A 22,052-nucleotide genomic window follows, 5' to 3' on the forward strand; every position below is an offset into this window, starting at 1 on the left:
AACACAGTGCAACGCTACAAGACGAGACCGAGAAGAATTTTGACATACACACATAGCGCTGTGTGTGTCGAAATTATTCCCTGTCCTCGTCCTGTCGCGCTGCACTGTGTTATCATGAATGAATATATCAAACGAATGAATATGAATGAATGAATGTGAATATGGAATATGAATGAACTTGAATGAATGAAACGAATGAATATGAATCAATATATAACGAATCAAAAATGAATTCCGCGCATCAGCAAAGTTCACGATATGCATTTCGGATGGTACTTTCTTTATTCGTCTTGTATTTTTAACTCTTTTTACTTGTTTGCTTGCTTGATTCTTCCTCAAATAACGGTACTTAACAACTACGAGAGAGTGGCTAGAAATAAAAGCTAAAAAGAAAACTTAAAATAAGGGGAAATAGTACAAATGATATCTAACTATACAAATTGTAAAGTTATCGATATTAGGGAAGAAATGCTATGGTTTACCTAATAGCAACAAAAATTGAAGTCCCAAAATGATGTCGAATACAAGCTAGAGTTTTGTGAAAGGTCCAATCGCAATTGGACCACCATCTTCTAGATGCCGTTGTCTTTTCCCCTCTTTATCGCTTTCTTTTGCAGAATGGTACACGTAGATATATTATGCCTGACCACTGCTCACTAAATGAGCAAAGAGGGGGGAGGGGGGGGGGGGGAACCAAGGGGCCCAATTTTCGTTAGTCACAGCCGCATGAAGCCAGCAGATAATGAAGGCAAAGAAAATATAGGGGAAATTATTTGTGGTTTTCATTTAACTGTATAACTGACAAAGTAAGGGGGAATGAAAGCAGACGAAAGAACAACTTGTCGGCTGTTGGAGCCGAACTAATGCGGAGGATACGGGTTCGGTTCCCACCGGCGCCACCTTGCCTTCATTTCCCTTTAACATGTCATTTATACGTTCATTTGAAACAACAAATAATTTTCCCTATATGTGCTTTCCTTGGCTTCATATATATATATGGTTGTGACTTTTCAGTTAAGGCCATTAGCTTTCTCTGCCCCGTTATCTATCTCTCTCTTTATTTTTTTTTGTCAAAAAATTTTACGTCCTTTGTGGAGCGACACAAACACGGCTGATGCCTGGCGCTGCCGACGCAACACCCTGACCGCGTCAGACCGTATCCGGTGGCCACCCGCTTGTCCCGCACAAACCCGTACATGATGCACCCGGCCGCGTGCGCGCCTTGTCAACCTTGGACCTCACTTGAGAATGCGCCGCGTTGCTCCTGTTGCAATGTGCCGTTCGTGAGGCGCATGAAAGTCGCGTGCCGCCTCCTGCCGCATCACGATGGCCCGCGAGTGGGGACCGCGTCAGCCGAGAACGCGACTGTCGGAAGTAAGCGTCCACTCATCCAGAATGTGCGCACTGCGCGAAGCCACATGGTAAGGTACAATCTCTATTGTGTTAAGTTTATAAGCCAGTCCACCGGTGACGAGATCCATTGTCGGTTCCTGTGACAGGGCTCATGTATAGCATGCGTGGCACTGCGAAGCTCAAAGCAAGGAGCTCTTTCCTTCAATGTATTGTTCCTCTGAGCAGCGAAATTTCTACGGGAGGCTTAGGTTGCGGGCTGATATGACAGGTTCGGTCACGAACACGGTGGTTTCGAAACTTTTTTTCAAAAACTGCAACGTGTTGAAACAATGCGCGCTGATTGCAAGAAAATTGACTACTGCACCTTTCGGTTATAATGGGCCATACTTTTTGCTTTGTGCTGTTATTCCTCGAGTATTCACCGACGCGGCCGTAATTGTGAGCGAGAACGCGTCCGGTACTTTCGGGGCACCTCGAGACGAAAAAAGTCGACATAAATATAGGATGATGATGATGATTATGATGATGTTCAAGAGATGCTGAAAGAACGTGCGCGCTCAGAAACAAGTCTGTCGTAGCGGACGGCAGAACCCATCCCCAGAAGCAGGGCATAGTTCTTGAAACAAAGCATGCTAGCAATTTTAAACACTCATGTATGCACATCTATATTTCGGAACACAATTGCATTGCGAACTTTAACCTATTCATAATTCAGATATTTTTATTGCACTAAGCGTAGGATTCAGACGTTTTGTTATTGAATTTATTCGTATTGCAGAGCATGTTTATTATTTTACTAGTCAATGACACCGTGTGAAACTTGGTTAAGCTTCTATTTGTTTGTTTTACTCATTTACATTCCTGTAGCTGATTTGTAGTCTACATAGTATTGGACCTCAGGCTAGCTACTTGGACTGCCTTCTAAGAATTCCTTGCACCATGTACCCCAACTAACGTTAGCCAAGCTGTTGAACGAAATAAAAATACATAAAGAAGAGATGGTGGAAAATACAACTATAAAACCTACTGTGTTCGGTCGTCGGAGGTGTGACGATCGAACACCGTAGGTCTTAAGATCGTATCTTGCACCGCGTTTTTTACACCTTTTCCTTCATTGAAAAGTTTTTCCAACGTTAGCTGCGACGCCCTATATATATTTCCACTACATTTATATGATTCTGAGTCTTCAGAGCCTTCTCATGGTAATTACGTTTTCTCTTAAAAAAAGCTACGCCCCTTTCAACGTGACGACATATTACATCACTGCAGTAGTGTTTAGATGTTGAGGGCAGAGATAATATCCATCTTAATATTTCATCTGCAGCTCTAATTCTGGCTTTGAATCATTCTTTGAATCATTCCAGGCACTTTGTGGTACGTAGGTTCCTGTGTCGCCTAGTTTTATCAAAAGAAAACTCGTGTCTGATGGTGGGATTGAACCTGTGACGCCGAGGACGTAGCCCGATGCTCTAAACATTACGCCACCATCATTATTTTCTAAGACAGGGACTTTCTTAGTGAGTTACCACCACTTCCTAGTATCGGTCGGGTATGTTTCTAGCCTCTTTCATGGGCTGATCCCGGAGATAGTGCATCGTAAAAATTCGGGCTGGCATGTAGTACCGGGTATGTGCCATTGGGCCCACTGGTCGCCGTGATCTCCCGGATATATATATATATATATATATATATATATATATATATAGATAGATAGATAGATAGATAGATAGATAGATAGATAGATAGATAGATAGATAGATAGATAGATAGATAGATAGATAGATAGATAGATAGATAGATAGATAGATAGATAGATTAGAGATAACTGGATTTTTCAATGGGCCAAGCGTATTTAGAAAAATGAGAACCACAACTTCACGGTTATCTTAGGCTTATTTACCCAACAGTTCCGGTCGGTGAACCGACCTCGAAATTATTATCATATATTATGCACCGACCGGTCCACTGACCGAAACTGTTGGGTAAATAAACCTCAGATTACCACCGCGAAGTTGTGCTTCTCATTTCTCTCTCTCTCTCTCTCTATATATATATATATATATATATATATATATATATATATATGTGTGTGTGTGTGTGTGTGTGTGTGTGTGGTGTGTGTGTGCGTGTGTGTGTGTGTGTGTGTGTGTGTGTGTGTGTGTGTGTGTGTGTGTGTGTGTGTGTGTGTGTGTTGTGTGTGTGTGTGTGTGTGTGTGTGTGTGTGTGTGTGTGTGTGTGTGTGTGTGTGTGTGTGTGTGTGTTTGTTGTTTTAAGCTGACGTTGCTTAAATAACAGTGGCACAAGAAAGACTTCAAGGCCAACAACCTGTTTTATGCCGTCCTAGCGGTGAAGCGTACTTGCTGTTACGTAAGCTTTCATAGACCTTCTTTCGCTCTCGTCTCGCGTAAGCAGCAAAGATAACCGTGCAAAGGCGCATAAAAACAGCGCTTGTGCCCTATCTAAAGATATTTTCGGTCTGAATGCTTGATCGAGTTACCCGATCCGTGTGTCACGCAAGCGAGAACAAGATGTGAATGAGACAGAGGGAGGGCGGGGAAAGGAGGAGAAGGAACCTGTTCGGCATTTTTCTTTTTTTGGTGCGGAATACTCATCCTTGGTTTCTGCACCAGAGAATTGCACAAATCGTCGCCCAAGTAGGCGCTATTCGACTGTCTCACCTGATCGAGTAAAGCAATTTTCCGGAAGTGGAGTTTAGGTCCTTACATTCGAAGCGTAAGTTGTTTTTGCTCAGTACATCTGTACTTCCCGATCCCCCCTTCTGATGATGATAAGGCAATTTTTGTACCTATAGAAGAGGCGGTACATACCGCGAATCACTGGCACAATGCGGTTCGTGGTAGTTAGTGGCGATATGTGCTGCAACTCTGCCCACCACTCTATCACTCCCCATATACAATCTTTAACCAGTACATATAGCACGGCGAAGAACTGTTATTAGTACCACAGACCATGTTCTGTCCGTAAAAACGCTTTTTCTCGCATTGCGAGACCTTTACGAAACCATTTTCTAAAATGCGATTAAGATTATTTGGGAAGTCACCCAGTTTGCCGCATGTATGTCTGTCCGCGGCTAACCGTCTTTCTGCCAACTTGTGTCATTAATGGGTAGAGCAACGGACTATTCGGCTCAACAAACCATTCGAAACCAAGCGTCAGAATTGTTTTAACGCGATTATCATTCTTTGAGAACAGTTCACTATGTTTGTCTGAATCTAATCTTTTTTACGCCAACATGGGACACTGGGTGTGTGCCACTGGTATAAGTGTCGCTCTTCAATGAACATCTTTGACGACAATATGGGTCACATTTGGTGTGTGTCACTAGGCAGGTGCCGCCTGCTCAATGACAAAAACATTCTTCAAGATTTACCCGTGGCTGAAAGGTATCAAACCGGCATCATATATATTCGCATGTATATTACGCCACCGCGCTGCTAGATACGCAGCGTGTAAAAAAAAAGGAAGCGCGAAAGACATGCCCGGCGGGTGTACACGCCTCATACATGACGTGTTTCAGCGGTGGAAATGAAGGTGTCTCACTACACTGCTTGAATGCTAAACGCGTCAACGTCGACAGTCATGCTGAAATGGTTTCTGCCGAATTCTTTTTTTTTATTTTTATTTTTTAAGTGAGTTGTGAGCATTCGCAATTTGTTTCATTGAACGAACATACAGAATAGAGATTAAATTACTGTGATTTCTGCAGGTGCCACCGTTCGACCGGGGTGCCGGCCTTGCAGCTAACAGGTCCGTACACAATGTATCATTCCTCCACCTCCCTTTTCCCCATTCTCGAGAAGAGGGGAAGGAAAGCAAATAGCGCAGTCTGTGTACCGCAAGAGGTGCAGTAAATGCATATGGAGCTAAGTAACGCTATATAGACACTTTGCGTGCGATCACCCTTCAACACATGTTCATTTGTTCGTTCTTTTTGATTGATTCTTTGGTTGGTTCATTCATTCATTCATTCATTCATTCATTCATTCATTTGCATTGTGACCGACGAAACAGGGTGACTAAACTTGGCGCTCTAGTCGAATCGTTCATGCTTTTGTACCTCGATATGGCCTTTATATTGCTACTCTAAATACATCCACGTTTTCTAGCTGCATAAAAAAATGTATCCCGTCCCAATTTCTCGAGAACTCCACTGTAACGTGTCTGCTTCAAGTTTTGGTTTTGGTGGGCTGTTTATTGATTTCGTTTTCATTGGTTCGGAAACGTGTATGGGTATATGAAAGATGTAATGTGGGTTTCAGAAACAAATTGTTGACGCCCCGCGTTGCCTCAGTGGTTGGGAGGTTCTGTTGTTGAGCACGAAGACGTGAGTTCGATTCCCGGACGCGGTAACTGCATTCCGGTAGGGTCTTAATGCAAAAAAAAAAAAAAAAAAACATTCGTGGGTCGAGCTTTTCAATTCGCGTCAATTAACTTGATGCGGAGCCCCCCATTACGGTGCTCCTCAGAGCCCCTGTTTTGTTTGGGACCTCGAACACAGTAATCACCCAAACACCTAATCAATTTGGGAGCGATGCTAATTATCTCCGTGCCCTCTGTACCATGTATTACTTTATCAGATAGAATACATCTTAATGCTTCCTTCCAATGCACACAGTGCGTTTCTTGCGTTTCTTTGTTTTATGTATGTATGTATGTATGTATGTATGTATATATATATATATATATATATATATATATATATATATATATATATATATATAGGATAGCCGTGGATATGACACTCCTCAGCAAGTGTCTCGCCGTGCCCGGCGTCTATTCGGTCTTCTCCATTCATGTTCAGCACTGGTTTTATAGACGCAATGCTGAACATGAATGGAAAATACCCCTCCCTCTGTGGTCATTTCCACACACTACAACATGGCTGGTGTGACAGCCACGCTGGCAAGGTGAACGGTCGATTGTTTATTCAGTTTAATGTCAGTGAGCGAAGAAAAGAGTCTGTGGCACTTTCATTAGTTATGCTACCACACGTCAAGGGCACGCGACCTGTGACAGCATATTTCTAATTGACATCATATTTCTAAATTTATTTCTAATGACCAGGCCTAAGCTTGTAGCTGGGAATGCGACCGCGCCAGCATTCTTAATTATAGAGGAGGGTTGCTGGGATATCATCATCACCAGTTCGAGTCATAGCATCTTCAGTATAGGTGCACAGTATACACTTCGCAGAACATTACAGGTAACTCTCAGAACATTACAATACATAAAATAATATTTCAATTTATAGTGTTGCCTCAATTTATGTCCGAACAGAAGAACAAAATAAACAGCAGTCTTGTGTGACCATGTAGAATCACAGCCAAATTTCTAGCGACGCTATTTCTTTCGAGTAGTTGCATTAAGAGTTTCAGTTTCCTGTAATTAAGCCTCACGCTTTAAAACGCGCTACCTGCATATAACGCTTTTGAGCACTTTCTATTTTTTTAGAAAAAGCCGTACTTCACCCACACATTTCAATTCGCACGCATATCAGCCATAATGTTCCTCCTAGTTTCAGCAAATTTTATATCAAGAGATCTTATAGTCTTTTCTTTTTTCAGCACAATTAGCCAAATTCTACGCTATTTCTTACAACACACAGCGATCCGGAGTGTTTGCATGCGTAATTTACCACAGAAGCCGTAACTGATCGACACAGTTGGAACTTGGCCGACGCATAACGCATAACCTGCCCCTTATTATCGTGAAATATAAACCAGGTGTTTAGTTCAACTCACCGAGGCACCTGCTTGTTTCCAGATATAGAATTGCTGTAGCCTTTGGTTCACCCAAGGCCGCGAGAAAACTTTGTAAGCGTCTCATAAACGCCTATAAACAGGCAGAAAAATTGTGTTTAGCAATAGTCATGTCGCTCCTAATCAACCCACACACTTAAAAATTTACCTGCACATCACCCCTAGCATGTCTCTCACTTTCTTTAAATATAAGATCCGTGAACGATGTAGTTTTTTTTTTCATTGCACCGGGAAAACAGGCATATAACGTTTGTGAACGCTTCTAGTCGCACTAACAGTTTCACTGAAAAGCAATTTCATTGCGATAGCAATTTTATGGACACTCCAGGCGCATTTCTGCCGTCGGCGTCGCCGTGAGGTTCCGTGTAAAGTCCAAAGGCGATAAAATCCTCGCCGCGCGCCGCATGCTGTACGTGCGAGTGAAAGTGTGCGAGGGTGAGCCCGCGATCACGGCTCAATCTCGCGCACGCAAGGGAGGGAAGCGGGAAGGAAGCGCTCCGTCCTCCGTCAGGCGCAACGCTCCGAGGCGAGGGTAGGAAGGTGGGCTTGTGGGCTCAATTCACAGCTTAGTTCGCGTTGATGCGAGACGCAGCACGAAGGTCATTTCGCTCGCGGGCGCGCTTCCTCACTCCAGCGTCTCGACAGCGCGTTTCCGCGGTCATCGAGTGAGATGCGTACATGTTTGCTTGTGCGCGCGTGACACGTACCATGCTTGTTCATTGAGTTAGTATGCCTATGTTTACAAGTTTATACGGCCGATAAATTTACTGTCCTTACTTCGTATAGCTGTACACTAATTCGCTGTCGCAGTCGATGCTTTGCCTGTCGGGCGAAACTGCGATTTGTTTTGCGCTAGAGCGTATACGCGTAAGCGAATTGCATCAATTTTAATATGGTCGAAGTTACGGTTGATAAAGCGTGATGCGATTGGTTTTAGGTGGTCTTATGCGTAATTAAATTTGCGCTCCGAGACTCCTATTCGCAACGCTGCTTCTGTTCTGTTATTCTCGGCTCAATATAGAAGACTTCTCCAGACAATAAATGGAAATTGAGCAGATCTTTATTCTCTATCCCGTTCTTCCCTCAAAAGCTGGATCCTCTCTTTAAATATCATTTCACACTACAGTGCACAGTAATGTCCAATCAACGGTCAGTTCTCCTTTCCCAGAAATTGTCTATTGGTCCTGAATTCAGCAGCAGTCTTTCCCGGAGTTGTTCATTGGCCTAAGTCTCAGGAACAATCTCTCCCGCATCACGACCGCAACAGTCATTGGTTCTTGCAGGTCACCGGTTGCTGCCGCCTTCTTTCGCCCCCGCAGACTTTCTGGATCAGCGTGAGAACAGCAACCGCCTGCTCGGTACTGTTGTTCGTTCTCATAAGAAGTGGCCGTACACAGGGTCTTCGGTTTCGCACTTGGGACCCCTTGTTGGTATAAACAGTCGAACACCACCATTTCTAGGAATCCGCTTCTTCTGCATCGTGTTAACGGAAACGCCGTCGTTTGGAGATGATGACCAGGGGCGTAGCCAGGGGGAGGGGGGGTCTAATGGGGCTTCAGCCCCCCCCCCCCCCTCCGAAATTTTTTCGTGCTGGCATGCACCACCGACCAAAACAACCACCGCGGCGCCGGGAATCATTCTGGATTTTGTCTCCAATGTCGTTTTCACGCTCAAACAGACATTTCGGCACGAACATTGTGAACTCTGGCTGGATTTCGAGGCAACACCCTTGCACCTGGAGTCACATAACCCAAGGAGCCCCATCCGAGCACAAACTTTAAGGGCTTTTCGATGGCGAGCGGGCACGTTGCGGCATTTCGCAGCGGCCGTGGAATCTACGGAGCGCATGGATTTCAATTCTGAAACTTTATGGGTATAAAGTTCTCATAAACCTTTGACGAGAAAGGCACGTGCACTGACATTTCCAATGGCGTGCTTTATATATTTAATTCTGGAACTTTATGGGTTTAATGTTCTTGTAAAATTTGGCCAACCTGCGCGCACTGGAACCCTCGTGTCCAAGCCGTTCCAGAAATGGAAGCACGCGCTCGCAATCTTCCACACACATGACAATACTAAATATCACCGTGACTGTCAGCTGGTAGCTGATAATTTTCTCCAAACATTTTCAGGAAGCGCGCCCAATGTAATCGATCAGCTGGACCAGGGCAGTCAAAGTAAGATAAGAGAAAACAGTAGAAAGTTAACGGCAGTTCTTTTCTGCAGGCGACAAGGTCTGGCTCTCCGTGGCCATAGGAACAGTGGTCCTATGGATTTAAGCAAAGCCCCCGCTGAAACTACGGGTATTTTCAGAGCGCTCTCACGCATGTGAACTGATTGTGAAGATACATATCTGAAGAACTATTTGGAAAGTTGACCCAGTAATTCCTCGTATTTAAGCCCAGATGTACAAAATCAAATTATAGAAATTTGTGGTGAAATTATCAAGGAAAGCCTAAATGCAAAAGTAAACGCTGCAGGCTGCTTCTCCATACTTGCTGACGAAACGAGGGATATTAATTGCAGGAATCGAACAGCTTACTGTTTGTGCAAGGTACCTAAACAAGGATGCCAACGACATCGAAGGAGTGGTTTTATGTTTTAGCACCGGAATAAAAGCCCTCCCTCATTGCGGCTGCAGGTTCTATGGAAATGTGTACAAACTACTGCAGATTCTAATCCCCCTTCCAGTGACCACTGTCAGCGCAGAGAGAATAATGTTTAACATGAGATTACTAAAAAACTTCTTGCACTCTACAGAGTCTGAGGAACGCATGGCTACGCTGGCGCTTCTATACGCCCACAGAGACGTCGGCATCAACGTGTCAGAAGTTATTGAGCGCTTCGCTAAACTTCCCCGCCGAGTGAAGTTGTCCTTTACATAGCGAAGGAGCAAAAATCAATGCAAGCAATGAGTTCTGTTCCTTCAGGTCCATAAACTCGTAATTATGAGAACGTATGACTGTTCATTAGCTTTTAAAACCGCAGAAATTTTCACCGTTTATTCGAACAGTTAGCATCGTGATCAAAATTATCATGCGAATACGAAAATTACGAGGGCATCAATAACCAATTTTGACCAACCTTGCTCATTGAAAGCCAGACCCACGCGGCGTTTCCCAACAAACTCGGATATTGGGTAGTTCTACTTGCCGCATCATCTGTGGCTTTCGTTTGGCCTTCCTTTTTAGCTACCTGCTTTTACTTCTTTTTTGAACCGAAGCAATACCCTTCTTTCATTTTGGGTGCAGAATATTTGTTGCCGCTATGCAGGCAGTTATATTACACATTTTCATACTGATTTCTGCGTTATTCCTCTATTATTCTACCCGTATGGTGCTGTCACCACCGCCGCATGGCCTAAGTACCTATCACGATTTCTGCGATCATAGTTTTGTTCTTGCCTGGATCGTCTGTCTTTCTATGCTAAAGTTTATTATCTCTGACTGCGCAACATATTTATTTGTCTTGTTTGACGCATTATATACAGTGACGTCTGCTTAAATACGTAGATTTATTGGAGACTTATACGTATATTTAAATATCTTGTTGCGAGGTTTTGTGTATACAAGCAGTGAACTTTGTTTCCAGCGACACATCTTTGCCCTTTATCAAGTTGCGTCTTCGCATGTGTATATTCCTATCTTCGCATTTCTAATGTATATTTTGCAGAACTCCTGCTTTTTATATGTACTCACTGTTGCGACTATAATCTCGGTGTAATTACAATACACGACCTGTAACAGCTGCTCCTGCGCAATCTATTGCAACAAAGGACAGCGTCATTGAGGTTTTTCCCTGGCCGTTGCATATGTACAAAAATGTAAACAAGGTTCTCGAATGACAAACAGTCATCAAAATATTTGTCCTCAACTTGTTCTTTTCATGGCCTTTACGTTTTTTCATATCAGCTGCACGCACTGATTTGCTGGTTTCGAACTGATATAGTTCTAAAGTTCGTGTGATATTTCCTTTACTTAATAAATAGACAAAAAAAAAAACACGGAAGCATTGATATCAGTTATTTCTGCCACAATGTTTGGGACATACGAATAAATGCTTTTGTGAAAAAAGACATAATTTACTGGACAGTGTGTAGCGTTAAATAATTCGTTGGCAGCATCATTAGTAATAGACATTGGCATTGGCAATGGCAATGCAGGTACTATTAATGTAGTTGATCCCTCGACAAATTCTGTAAGGAGGAGGCCGCGATGCAACGTGAGCCCCCCCCCCCAACAAGATTTCTGGCTACGCCACTGGTGATGACCCGCGCAGAAATATGCCTTGCAAACGGTCGGATGGCGAACGCCTTTTCCATGTCCAGGCACGCTCTGGCCATTGGACGATTCTACATCAAGCGGAAGGAATGTACGAGTACGGTGCGTGGCAAGTGGTCTGGCTGTTCCGTCAGCTCAGCCGTCAACTCTCGTTGCAGCCCCGCCGTCGGCGCCCACTGTCGCCAAGCCATTCGCTCTCCAGTCCACAGAGCACTGTTTATGTCGGCCGCGATGTTTATGTCTGTTCGTTTGGCGCCAACTCGCTCGACGTGGTGCGTTGGGCCTGACAGCCTACCTCACTCTACAACAGAAATGTTTATGGGACACTAAAGAGAAACAGCCGAATCAGTTTAGACTGATAAATCTTTCCTTCGGAACTTCATTTTCGTTAATTTCGCGAGAATACGTTGATTATTCGAAGAGAAAGTAGAGGTCAAAGTCCAATTTATTGAATTTCGTGCCATAACCCCAGCGCCGTAGTCAGCGCGACGTCACGGATTCCTTTTAGTATTCGGTTTAGGGCGCAGCGAGCTCAGTAAAAGTAAGGCTCCGCTATTTTTCAAAGGTAGCGACAGATTCTGGAGCTGTCTTTTGTTGCTCAGGTGCATCATTGGTATGTTAAAATGAATCGCTTAATCAAGTGGTTGTCCACGAGCCATACATTCCCCTAACCATTGAGCTATCTCACGCCCACTCATGAGGTAAGCATACAAGCGGTGAATCCATACGGCAAGGCTCGTAACCTTTATACGTGATGGTGACAACTTCGCAACAGTGTTACAGAATACTCTCACGCCCTGCACAAGCGGATTAGCCGAAACTAAATAGGTTTTTCTCAGATCTATGCGGCAACCATTATCTGGACGACTTCAGATCAAAGCTCATTGGACGTTTTATTGCTATGTTTGCAATTTAATAAGAGAATGAAAAATTATACGTTGATGACGACGGATCATCCTTATTTGCGAGTACAGTGATATGGCCTCCTCTTTAATTAAAATTAAACTATGGGTTCTTACGTGTAAAAGCCACGATATAATTGTGAGGCACGCCGTAGTGGAGGACTCCGGATTTTATTTTCGACCACCTGGGGTTCTTTATCGTGCACCCGATGAACGGTACATGGTCTTTTATTTATTTATTTATTCGATCGAAAAGAAGCTGCGGCGGCCAGGCTTTCATTTGGTTTGGTTTGTGGCCTATATTTAAGGCACAACCCACTACGAGGGATCAGCCATGAATCGGGCGGCTGTCGGTATAAAAGGGAATACTTAAATAGGATTTCCTAACTTAAGAATGAGATATTAAATGACCACTAATTGTTAATATGAATTTTCATGCTATATTATTTTAAAACTTGAAGTTAATATTTTGGTTTCTTGTTGAGGAATAAAAAACAATAAAATTAACATGGCAGTCTCCTTGTCTCCCTTACAAAATTAAATATGGCATCACATACGTTAATATTGCAGTGTCCTAGAGCCGACGCCCCCAGAGACAGTATGACAGGAAGCGTAATGACTAATCCAAGTTGGCGGAGGGGACCTTCTAGACGTCATTTTCTGTGCACGTTGAACTTACGACACTGACAATGACCGATAGTTTCAGGTTCAATGCAATAAAAACAATGAAGGGAATGTGCCAAACCAGATCTATGGAAATAAAAGATTGAGAATTGGTATTCGGCAACGCATTCGCGTAAATGAAACTTCAAATTTTCTCGTTGAACCCCACCTGCTGCGCCAAGGAAATCTAAGGTTCTGAAATACCGTACCATCGAGCTTTATGCGTCTTGTATTGCATGCTGTTCTCACTCAAAATGAATCATTACTAACTAGCCGTAATGTCGACCTTAGACGATGCCGCACTGCAACGAGTGGTCGACTCCGTAGCTTACGGACCGACCGTAAAGTCTATAGAGCACTGTATGTCACGTGGGAAACCACGTTCGGCAATGAACCGAGGACTTTACGGATCATACAGAGTCGACTGGCGTTTGCCCGCAGCTGCCCACCGGGGACTTTCCTTGTTCCTGTTCGTAATGGTCAGCCAGACACAGCGAACAAAGAAGTACGAGCGGCGGCGGGAGGACCAGTTCCTCGCTGCCTCATATTTACATCTCCCTTGCCCATTCCTTTCCCCCCCTCTCTCTCTCTCTCCATTTTTTTTAATTGTTTTGGTTTCGCTTATGTGCCGTCACCAAGGGCAGCGCATTGGCAGTTTTTGCAGTCTGGAACGTAGAGGCCAAAAGGAGGGCCAAGGCGGCGAGACGCAACGATGGCGAGAGGGAGAATCGCCTGTTGCGCGCTCGCGTGCGTTGACGCCTCGCCTCCGCTTGTCGGCGAGAGCGTAGCTCATTGCCATCCGCACGCACTGCTCGCTGACTCGTGAACTGCGGAAATAAAAAAAAAAAAAAAAAGACAGAAAGAAAGAGTGAAGCGAACGGCCGCGGCTTTTCGCAGTGGCGGCGCGGGTACGCTTGCACCTACGGAACAACGGCGCAGCGCGGTGCCCCGTCTGAGTGCACGTGTACCCGGACGGCCCTGCGAACGGAGAGGAGGTAAGGAGAAGGGAGAACGAGATGGAGAAGGGCGGGTTTACAGTTCGGAGTCTGGAACGTGCGTTTGACTCAGCCGACTGCTGCTGCCTGCGACGCTGTGTGCGACGCGTCAGCGCCCGCGCTTCCGCTGCCCTGTACTAGTAACACAACAGCCGGTGTGGCGGCAGCAACGCATTGCGTCAGACTTGGCCGAGCGCTAAGAAGTTCTCCGGAGTTTCGCAAGGCAGGGGGGAGTGAGGCGCTATCCAAACATTTGCGACAGAAAGGCTCAGCTGACAGCACGCGCTCGCTGATTGACGTGCCCGGCGACGCGCGTCTCCCCGCGCTACGCGACAGTACACCTGCTCCTACGCTTCGCGGCGTGAAGTTCGTCCCCAAGGCTGCTGCTACTGTTGCATCTAGACGAAAGACGCAGTTTGCTGCAATACATCGGACCAGCTGGGCGCGACGTTCAAAGCGTCAGTGACCAGACAATAGACTCTGCAAGCCGCCCTTAACCTTTGTTTCTTTGTGCCCCCATCTTTGTTTTTCTTTTCTTACGCTTTGGCTTCCGGTATTTAACACGGCCTTCGTCCGTAAGAAATCTACATAAGGTGGAAAGCCTTGCAGCCGTTGTCGTTTGCGAAGAACGCGTGTCGAACTCTGCAACCGGTGAGGGGCGCAGCGTGCTGTTTTCGCTACCTGCCAAGACCGGTGATTATGACGGTGGCGTGCGCGCGCGCGTTCCGGAAGTGATTCTAGCGACGTCCGACATTGCCTCCCCGCAGGGAAGACCTACCTCCACGCCGTGTACAGCCGTTCGCGACCAGCGATGCCGGGATCGCGGGAAGAAAACGGCATCCCTCTCCTTCGCTCGGATAGTGGCCTCAACGGACACGCGACGCGGAACGACATCGGGTCACCGCCGTCAGCAACAGCCCTACGCGGACACAGGCCCAGGTCGAGTGACGCCGGCAACCCCTATGTCGGTGAGTGCCCTTTAACTGCGTGCCTAGATCTTAAGCCCGAGCTGTACTCGTTGTGCCAACTTATACCAACATCGCCAAGGTCGAGTTCTAAGTACCTAGAAAGCAGCAGTTCTGTTGGTTTTGTCGCTGCCGAGTCGGCGACAATTAAAGGAATCAATACGAGCTCCACCTACAAAACTACTGCACCTGCCCTTTGTTTACGCTTTTTTTTTTTCAGCCTAAAAAGCGACGAAAATATTTGAAAAAAAAAATTGAAAGGACAGGAAGTAGCGCCACTCGTTACTATAGTTTACGCAAGTGTCAGCGTGCGCAAACACATTGCGCATTGAAATCAGACGCGATAAAAGAGGACGGCAAGATGAGTTTGTTGTTGGCTCATGACTCTAGGTACAGCACATTGAACACGATATGTGGACAGAAGTAAACACGCTGAGCCCCGTGCTGTCTAGTTTTGTCGTTTCCTACAATTACTAGAGGGAACTCAGGCGCTGTAATCGTTCAGCCACCATGGGAATTATGGGTTGTACATGGAGTTGTCTGATCTCCGTGCTTGGGGCTTCAGACGTTCTTGTGGCTTCGTTTATTATACGCTTTATCTGGGTTAGCCTAAATTGGCCTAAATTTCGAAGTACTCTATCCCCCCCCCCCTTTTTTTTTTTAATGCAGAGGGTAATAAGACTGCAAGTACGCATAAAAGCTGCTTATTGCATGCCCTTGCATCCGTGGTGAATGGTTTCAATGTCGAAATTCTGCGCTAGAGGTCCTGCGCTCGAATCCTGCCGTCGGACAATTTGAATAATCTTTACTTTAATTATTTATAACGCAGTACTTTTTTTATATGTGATCACTTTGCGAAGTCACGAAGCCATTTAAAGCCAGAAGGAAGAAGTTTAGGCAAATCCATTTCTACTACCCATCATGCTGGCTGAACTGCCCTGATTCCAGCTCCCTCCCGTAAACACTGGCGCCACAGTTCTCTCTAGTAATTGTATGAAACTCTATGACTTTTGTCTGTTTCGTGTTCATTGCGTTGTACCATTTTTATAACAGCAGAAATGAAATTGCAAAAAAGAAAGATGTATGCGTGTCCCTCGTGGATTCAGACGCGTGCTATAGTGGTGATGCATATTTAATTATTGCACATAGTTCAGTTTAAAAACAAATAGAAAACTGACGTGTGAGCCTCAAAACGCGTGTTCCCAACCGGTGCACTCGTGGCTCAATGTGTTAGTGGCCTGCTCTGAGTATAGAGGTCACGTCGGCGCGAAGTTGTTTCACATTTACGGCACAGGGCTATTCGCGCTTTGGTTAGGCGTTTTCATTGCCAAGTTGTAAAAAATGAAAGAGCACACGTGGTTGATAAGGTCATTGTTTCAACGAAAATGTCCGCATCGTGGCCGGCGCCAGCAAATAAGTGTAGCAAGGAGGCAGAAACATATACACACGTGTATTTCCGCCGCCGAGACGGATGTGCCCTCTCGTCGGGGCGCCGAACTCACGACAACCAATAGCATGTGCCGGAAAAATAGTGTCAAGGGAAGTAGCAAACTGTGGCCGCTGTGGAGCTCAGAATAAACCGGGGCTGTTTGTATGTTTTAACGTTTTTTTATAGTACTCGATGGCAGACTGTAGAAACCTCGTTTGCGGGATACTCAATCTACGCGATTTAAAGATTGCGCGAACAAATCACTAGAATACAAACATTTCCGAGCAAGTAGTATGGGCATGGCACGTCATACAAACCGAGAAATTCAGTACCCGTAACTGTTCACCATTTGCGTCTTTCTCGAGACATTTGGGCCGCAAAATTATACAGCTTTTCATAACTATTTACTATTTCACTTTATTCAAATTCAGGAACCAAACATTTCTTGCAATGTCCAACATGAACATATTGTGTAGATCTGGAAGCCTCCCGTTATCTGTCTGCGGTATAATGCAAATGACTTAAAAAAAGAATAATATAGCACGTACGTAGTTGAAAAAAAAAAAAAGATAACGTGTCATTCTGATGTTAGCAGCATATTCCGAAGTGATACGTGAGGATAACAGTATGCTAGTTAACGAGCACTTTCTTCCTGGCAAGTAAGTCGACAGAATGCGCATCACTACGTCTGTAATGCATAGGGATCTCCAGTTTGCAAACAATGCACTGTCGATTTACTGCCGCGCTACACGAAATAAAACTTCTCACAATATAAATTACCGGATATAAATTTCCTATCTTCCCCATTCTTGCGCATCCTTATTAGTGGACAGAATATAGACAAGACGGTAGGTAGGTAGATCTGCTAAGCGCTTGCGTCGTGAATTCGTTCTCGCATTTGCCACTGGTCCTTTCCCGCGGCCTCCGACATATGGTAATGCCGATCCTCGGGCCGATGACTTTGTATTTGCCGTAAGTTCCCGGCGCGCCCGCTGCGCTTATACTGTGCAATGTTGTGGAAACAGTGCGTACGAGTAAAGTACATACATCCTGTAAAACGTTTACAGTGTCCCGCGTATCAAGGCCCTAACTGCGAGGCCACTAAGCGTTCTGCGTTAGATATCATCTGCGTTAGATATCTGCGTTAGATATCAACGCAGACACTGTAATTGCTCGGGGAGAAAAAGGTGCCCTTGCTTCCTCTTTACAAAAGCGTAAAAGATTCATTGACGTCCTGTAGATAGTTTTTACTTCGCTGTCTAATTATTTATATGCGTATACATACACAGTGGACTCCGGATAAACGAAACTTGCTTAAACAGAAATGCCGTTGGTTGGCTGTCCCTTGGTTAGCTTTCCATAGGCGCAATGTTAACAAACCTCGGTTAAAAGGAACCTATGTTTTTGTGAACTCCAGTTAAACGAAACGTTGATCGAAACTACGGGTATACATCCTTCCGAGCTATCTTATTGTGGCGGCGATAGTCAACACAGAATCTGATAGGTCCATCCTTTTTGCGCACAAGTACAACAGGAGAAGACCAGGGGCTCTGGGACGGCTGAATGATACCACGCTTAAGCATATCATCGACTTTTTCGTTGATAATACGCCATTCTGCCGCTGAAACTCGGTATGGTCGTTGGCGTAAGGGCGCATGACAACCGGTGTAAATGTGGTGCGTGACGCTCGTTGTACGACCCAAAGATGGTTGAGCGCAATCGAATGAAGAGCGGAAGTCTCGAAGAAGGGCCAGGAGTTCGCTGCGATGAGTTGACGATAGATCGGCGGCAATAGAAGGGTGGAAACTGTCTGGAGCTGAAGGTTTCGCAACAGGTGATGTCATGGCATTCAGTTGAAGATGGGGTTGGTCCTCTGCAAACTCGAGTGAGCGCAGGAGGTGAACACCTTGTATGTGACCCCAAAGATTCTCCACGAAGTAAAGTAACGGAGGGTGGGAGCTAGTTGGAAACTAACATGGTTGTAGCACCCGATTCAACGGTAAGTACGGCAAACGGCAGTCGTAGGCCGCGACGGCGGAGAAGTACTTCTGATGGGGCAAACAGAACAGTTCCGTCTGGGGCGGCTGTACAGGACAGGGGTACAAGGGTCGACGTTTGCGGGGCAATATCTGTGTCTGCAGCAACGACAAGCATGTGAGCGTCGGGAAGATGATCCACAGAAAGAGAGGTTTGCAGTGACGTAAAGTTATTGGATAGAGAAAGTTTTTTGTTTTTTTTTTCACGTGCACGGAGACGCAACTTTTGGCATCTAACCGTGGTATTGAGACTTAAAAATTTTTTTTCAATTTCATAACATACCACTAGGCAATAAAAACCATCTTGAAGAGCGATTATATCCCGTAGTTGTGTTCAGGTCTCAGGAGGCTATATAACCTCGTGCAAAAGAAGCTACAATATAAGAATCAGAGCCTTTGTTTTCATTACACGAATAATTACACTTGGACATTTTGCGAATAAAATATATCGCAATGAGTCATTTTAAGCAGCCCGGTTTCTCGCAAAGTACACCTAAGTCTACGCACACGAACGTTATTACATTCCGACCCACATGAAACGCAGCCGCCGTGACCAGGAATTGAACCCGTGACCTCGTGTTCTACAGCAGAACATGCAGCCGTGCAAGAAACAAAATTCCCAGGCGTCTTTCGTTGAAACAACAGCGCACCGGTAATTGTTGATGCCCAGCGTCAATTCATGATGGTTGTGCTCTCCTAAGTAGTTTGGAGGCTTGAAGAGTGGCTGCCAATGTAACTAATTCACGGACGCCTCAGAAAAAAAAAATTTAATGGAGTTCATTCGTTGACAGTTCTTAAAAGGCATGGTTTGTCAGATTTAGCTAATGTTTGATTAGACAAAAGATAATTCTGTGTTGTACAAAGTCACTGAGAACGTGGCATCAGCTCCATGTAGTTCGTAAGATCACGGTTAACGTTTCCAGCAACAATGCCGAAAACTGTATACATGAACGTTTTTCTTGTTTTCTGTTGCTATACTGTTTTAATACTCAATGAACAGATAACAGGTACTCAGCTTTGCATGTTCAATATGTAGACAAATGCGCCCGTCTTCTGCGATCTAGTGGGCGCCACTTGACGACCTACAGCAATTGCAACTGGGACGTAATCTATACAGGGAAAGGGGGGGAATTTGCACGCGCTAAGAAGTGCATTATACCAGACGAATAACTGACGTCGTGGTTAAAATGTAATGCTGTTGCTTGTCTCTACAGAGCCGCCAATGCTTGGCTTGCTTTACGGCTCCCCAAAAGCAGCTTACGTGCAGACGCACGCCCTTTAGACTAATTCAGGAGCTGCGCGTTGCGTGCTTCACGATGCGCGTTGCCGATCGAGAAAAATAAAAGAACATCAGCGCCGCGCCTCATCAAGGAACAAGGAAAAAGTTTTTCGCATGACATCTCGGCAAGCGAACACGAAAGTCGCATTCTGGGAATGCATAACTTTCCGTCATAGTTGAAACTGCTTCCGCGGTGTGATCGACGCTAGCGCGCATCATTAACTCGGTGTGGTGGGTCGGGGAGGACAACTCAGGACTGTGTTGAAAAAGATAGAGAAAGAGAGAGAAGTATCATCTACTTGATGAACAAGATGAAAGAGGCATTTCAGCACGTCAGCATATACGCAATGTCATCGAATAAGTTTTGCCTTGTATCTGGCTGCAAACACCCGGCAAGCTTTCATGCGGCCGTTTGCAGCATATAGAGTCACTCTGGCGAGCACGATCGCGAAATACCGCGCAACCTTAACACTGATCTCATCTGCCTCACGCCTGAACGACAGTAAGACCTTTCAGACCCAATACGTGGCGAAGGGAGAGTCTCGCGCACTGCCGTTTACGCAAGCGTTAATTCCTGCCCTTGAGTAGGCGCACAGACAGGGCTGAAGAGATCTGCATGGATATCTACGAATGTAGCTGAATTTTTGTTTGCAAGGCCACGCGCATCGATCGGCGTTCATTTCAATTCACAGTTTTTACTGCGAGATTATCGCCACCCGAGAGAAAAAAAAAAAAAGAACGTAAATGTTGCGCCACAATTTGCCACATCTTTTCGCTGTTTTTGTGGCTAAGCCACGACCGTGTGTGCTCTAATATTGTAAAGAGAGAGACTGTGTATTCCCGTGCCCTTAAGTACCTATATTTCTTTAATATATCTCATTACATCATCACTGTGCGAATTAATGATGCACATCCCTGTATTAACGAGCGTGACGGCATACTTATAGCCACCATATTTTTTTTCGTTTTTTTTTTTTTTTCATTCATGTCTTTCTCTTCTGTCATAATCATCGCCCTCTTTCTAGACATTTGTGACTGAGCGACAGCAAGTGTAGTGATCTCATAATCTAAAACCTGATCGTATATAAAACGAAATCCTTGTCCCTTATATTCACATTTCATTCGTAATGGGGCATGGGGTTCTTATAGTAGGGATCGAGGGTGATGACCAAACACAACGCTATATTTGCGATTTCCCGGGTTTCGCACACCGAATCCATCCCAATGTGGCAAAACGTTTGAGTTTATGAAACATGTGGATTATTATTTCTTTTTAGTTATTTAGGCGGTGCCTGTTGTTCAGACACACGCTGAAAATTTCGTTAACCCACTAGACCCACCCACACAGTATAGGTAAATAGGACTCGTACGTACATGACAGTGCTATACCAACCGTAGTGGGTAAACCGTATGGGTTTGATTACCTGGCTTTAATGGAGCTAGTAACCGATAACAGAGACCGATCGACTGGGACTACTCGTCTGGTGACGAAAAAGTGGCATGACAAATGAAGAACAAAAGGCTAAAACGAACTTACTTTAAGTAGAACATAAAGGAATTTAGCGCCAAAAAGCACGACTTACAGAGAGCGAAGGACATAAAGGCAGCACGGGCGCTTACATTCAACTGCTTATGTTTAGCAGACAGTGAGCATATAAAAGGTATATCCCTTTTCGTACCGCAAGCGCATTGTGCGTGTGCTCGCACCTTGCTTCACAGTATCAAAACTAACGAACACTTTCCAGATAAAGCCTTGCTGAACCAAACAAACTCACTGATGTGTCACTTACACGCTTTTTACTCTTCGTTTTGGTAAAAGAAGAGTCCAAGATTTCGCGAGATACTTTGTTTTTGCTCCTTCCTAGGATCCGTGAATTGACATGAATTCACGTGCATGCTTGAATGCGCGCTGTCCGTATTCTTGACATTAGATGCACGTTCTCTCGCTTTAAGTGTTTAGCGTGTTATACATGTATCCAGCATACAGAGACAGAACCGCTGATTAGGCACTGGTGAGCTGCATTGACCAAAATTAGAAGGCACACCTGATTACTCCGGTGACACCTCGTCCATTCCTTCAAGGAAACTCGCAATATTGTACATTATACGTATATACCGGGTGTTCCTACGAATACTTCAAGTATTTATTTTAAAACAGTCGTCTTGGAGTAATAGGACGGTTCGTTCGGAGGCATGCTGACCACCATGGGTTGACTCTTGATACGGGGTAATTAGTCGCTGATTAACCAAAATTATTAACATGTACACCATTATACGTTCAGCGGGCTCATTATGAATGGAAAATTCAAGTGAGCTTTGCGTACAAGCCATATCAGCTTTTGGGTCCTGAAAAATGCGATTACCCGTGGA

General features: G+C 44.9%; 1 protein-coding gene across 1 annotated transcript in view; it reads left to right on the top strand.

The window, feature by feature from the left end:
- The first annotated feature begins 1,311 nt into the window (after positions 1 to 1,311).
- The window catches only part of LOC119456117 (ATP-binding cassette sub-family G member 1-like), a 77,592-nt gene continuing 56,851 nt past the window's right edge, over positions 1,312 to 22,052 (top strand). The window contains exons 1-3 of the mRNA XM_037717722.2: positions 1,312 to 1,421; positions 5,081 to 5,121; positions 14,741 to 14,941. Coding sequence (XP_037573650.2) covers positions 1,327 to 1,421; positions 5,081 to 5,121; positions 14,741 to 14,941 — 337 coding nt within the window. The 5' untranslated portion in view covers positions 1,312 to 1,326. The remainder of the gene's footprint in view (positions 1,422 to 5,080; positions 5,122 to 14,740; positions 14,942 to 22,052) is intronic.

Source organism: Dermacentor silvarum, chromosome 6, assembly GCF_013339745.2.
Source record: "Dermacentor silvarum isolate Dsil-2018 chromosome 6, BIME_Dsil_1.4, whole genome shotgun sequence".
Lineage (NCBI taxonomy): Eukaryota > Metazoa > Arthropoda > Arachnida > Ixodida > Ixodidae > Dermacentor > Dermacentor silvarum.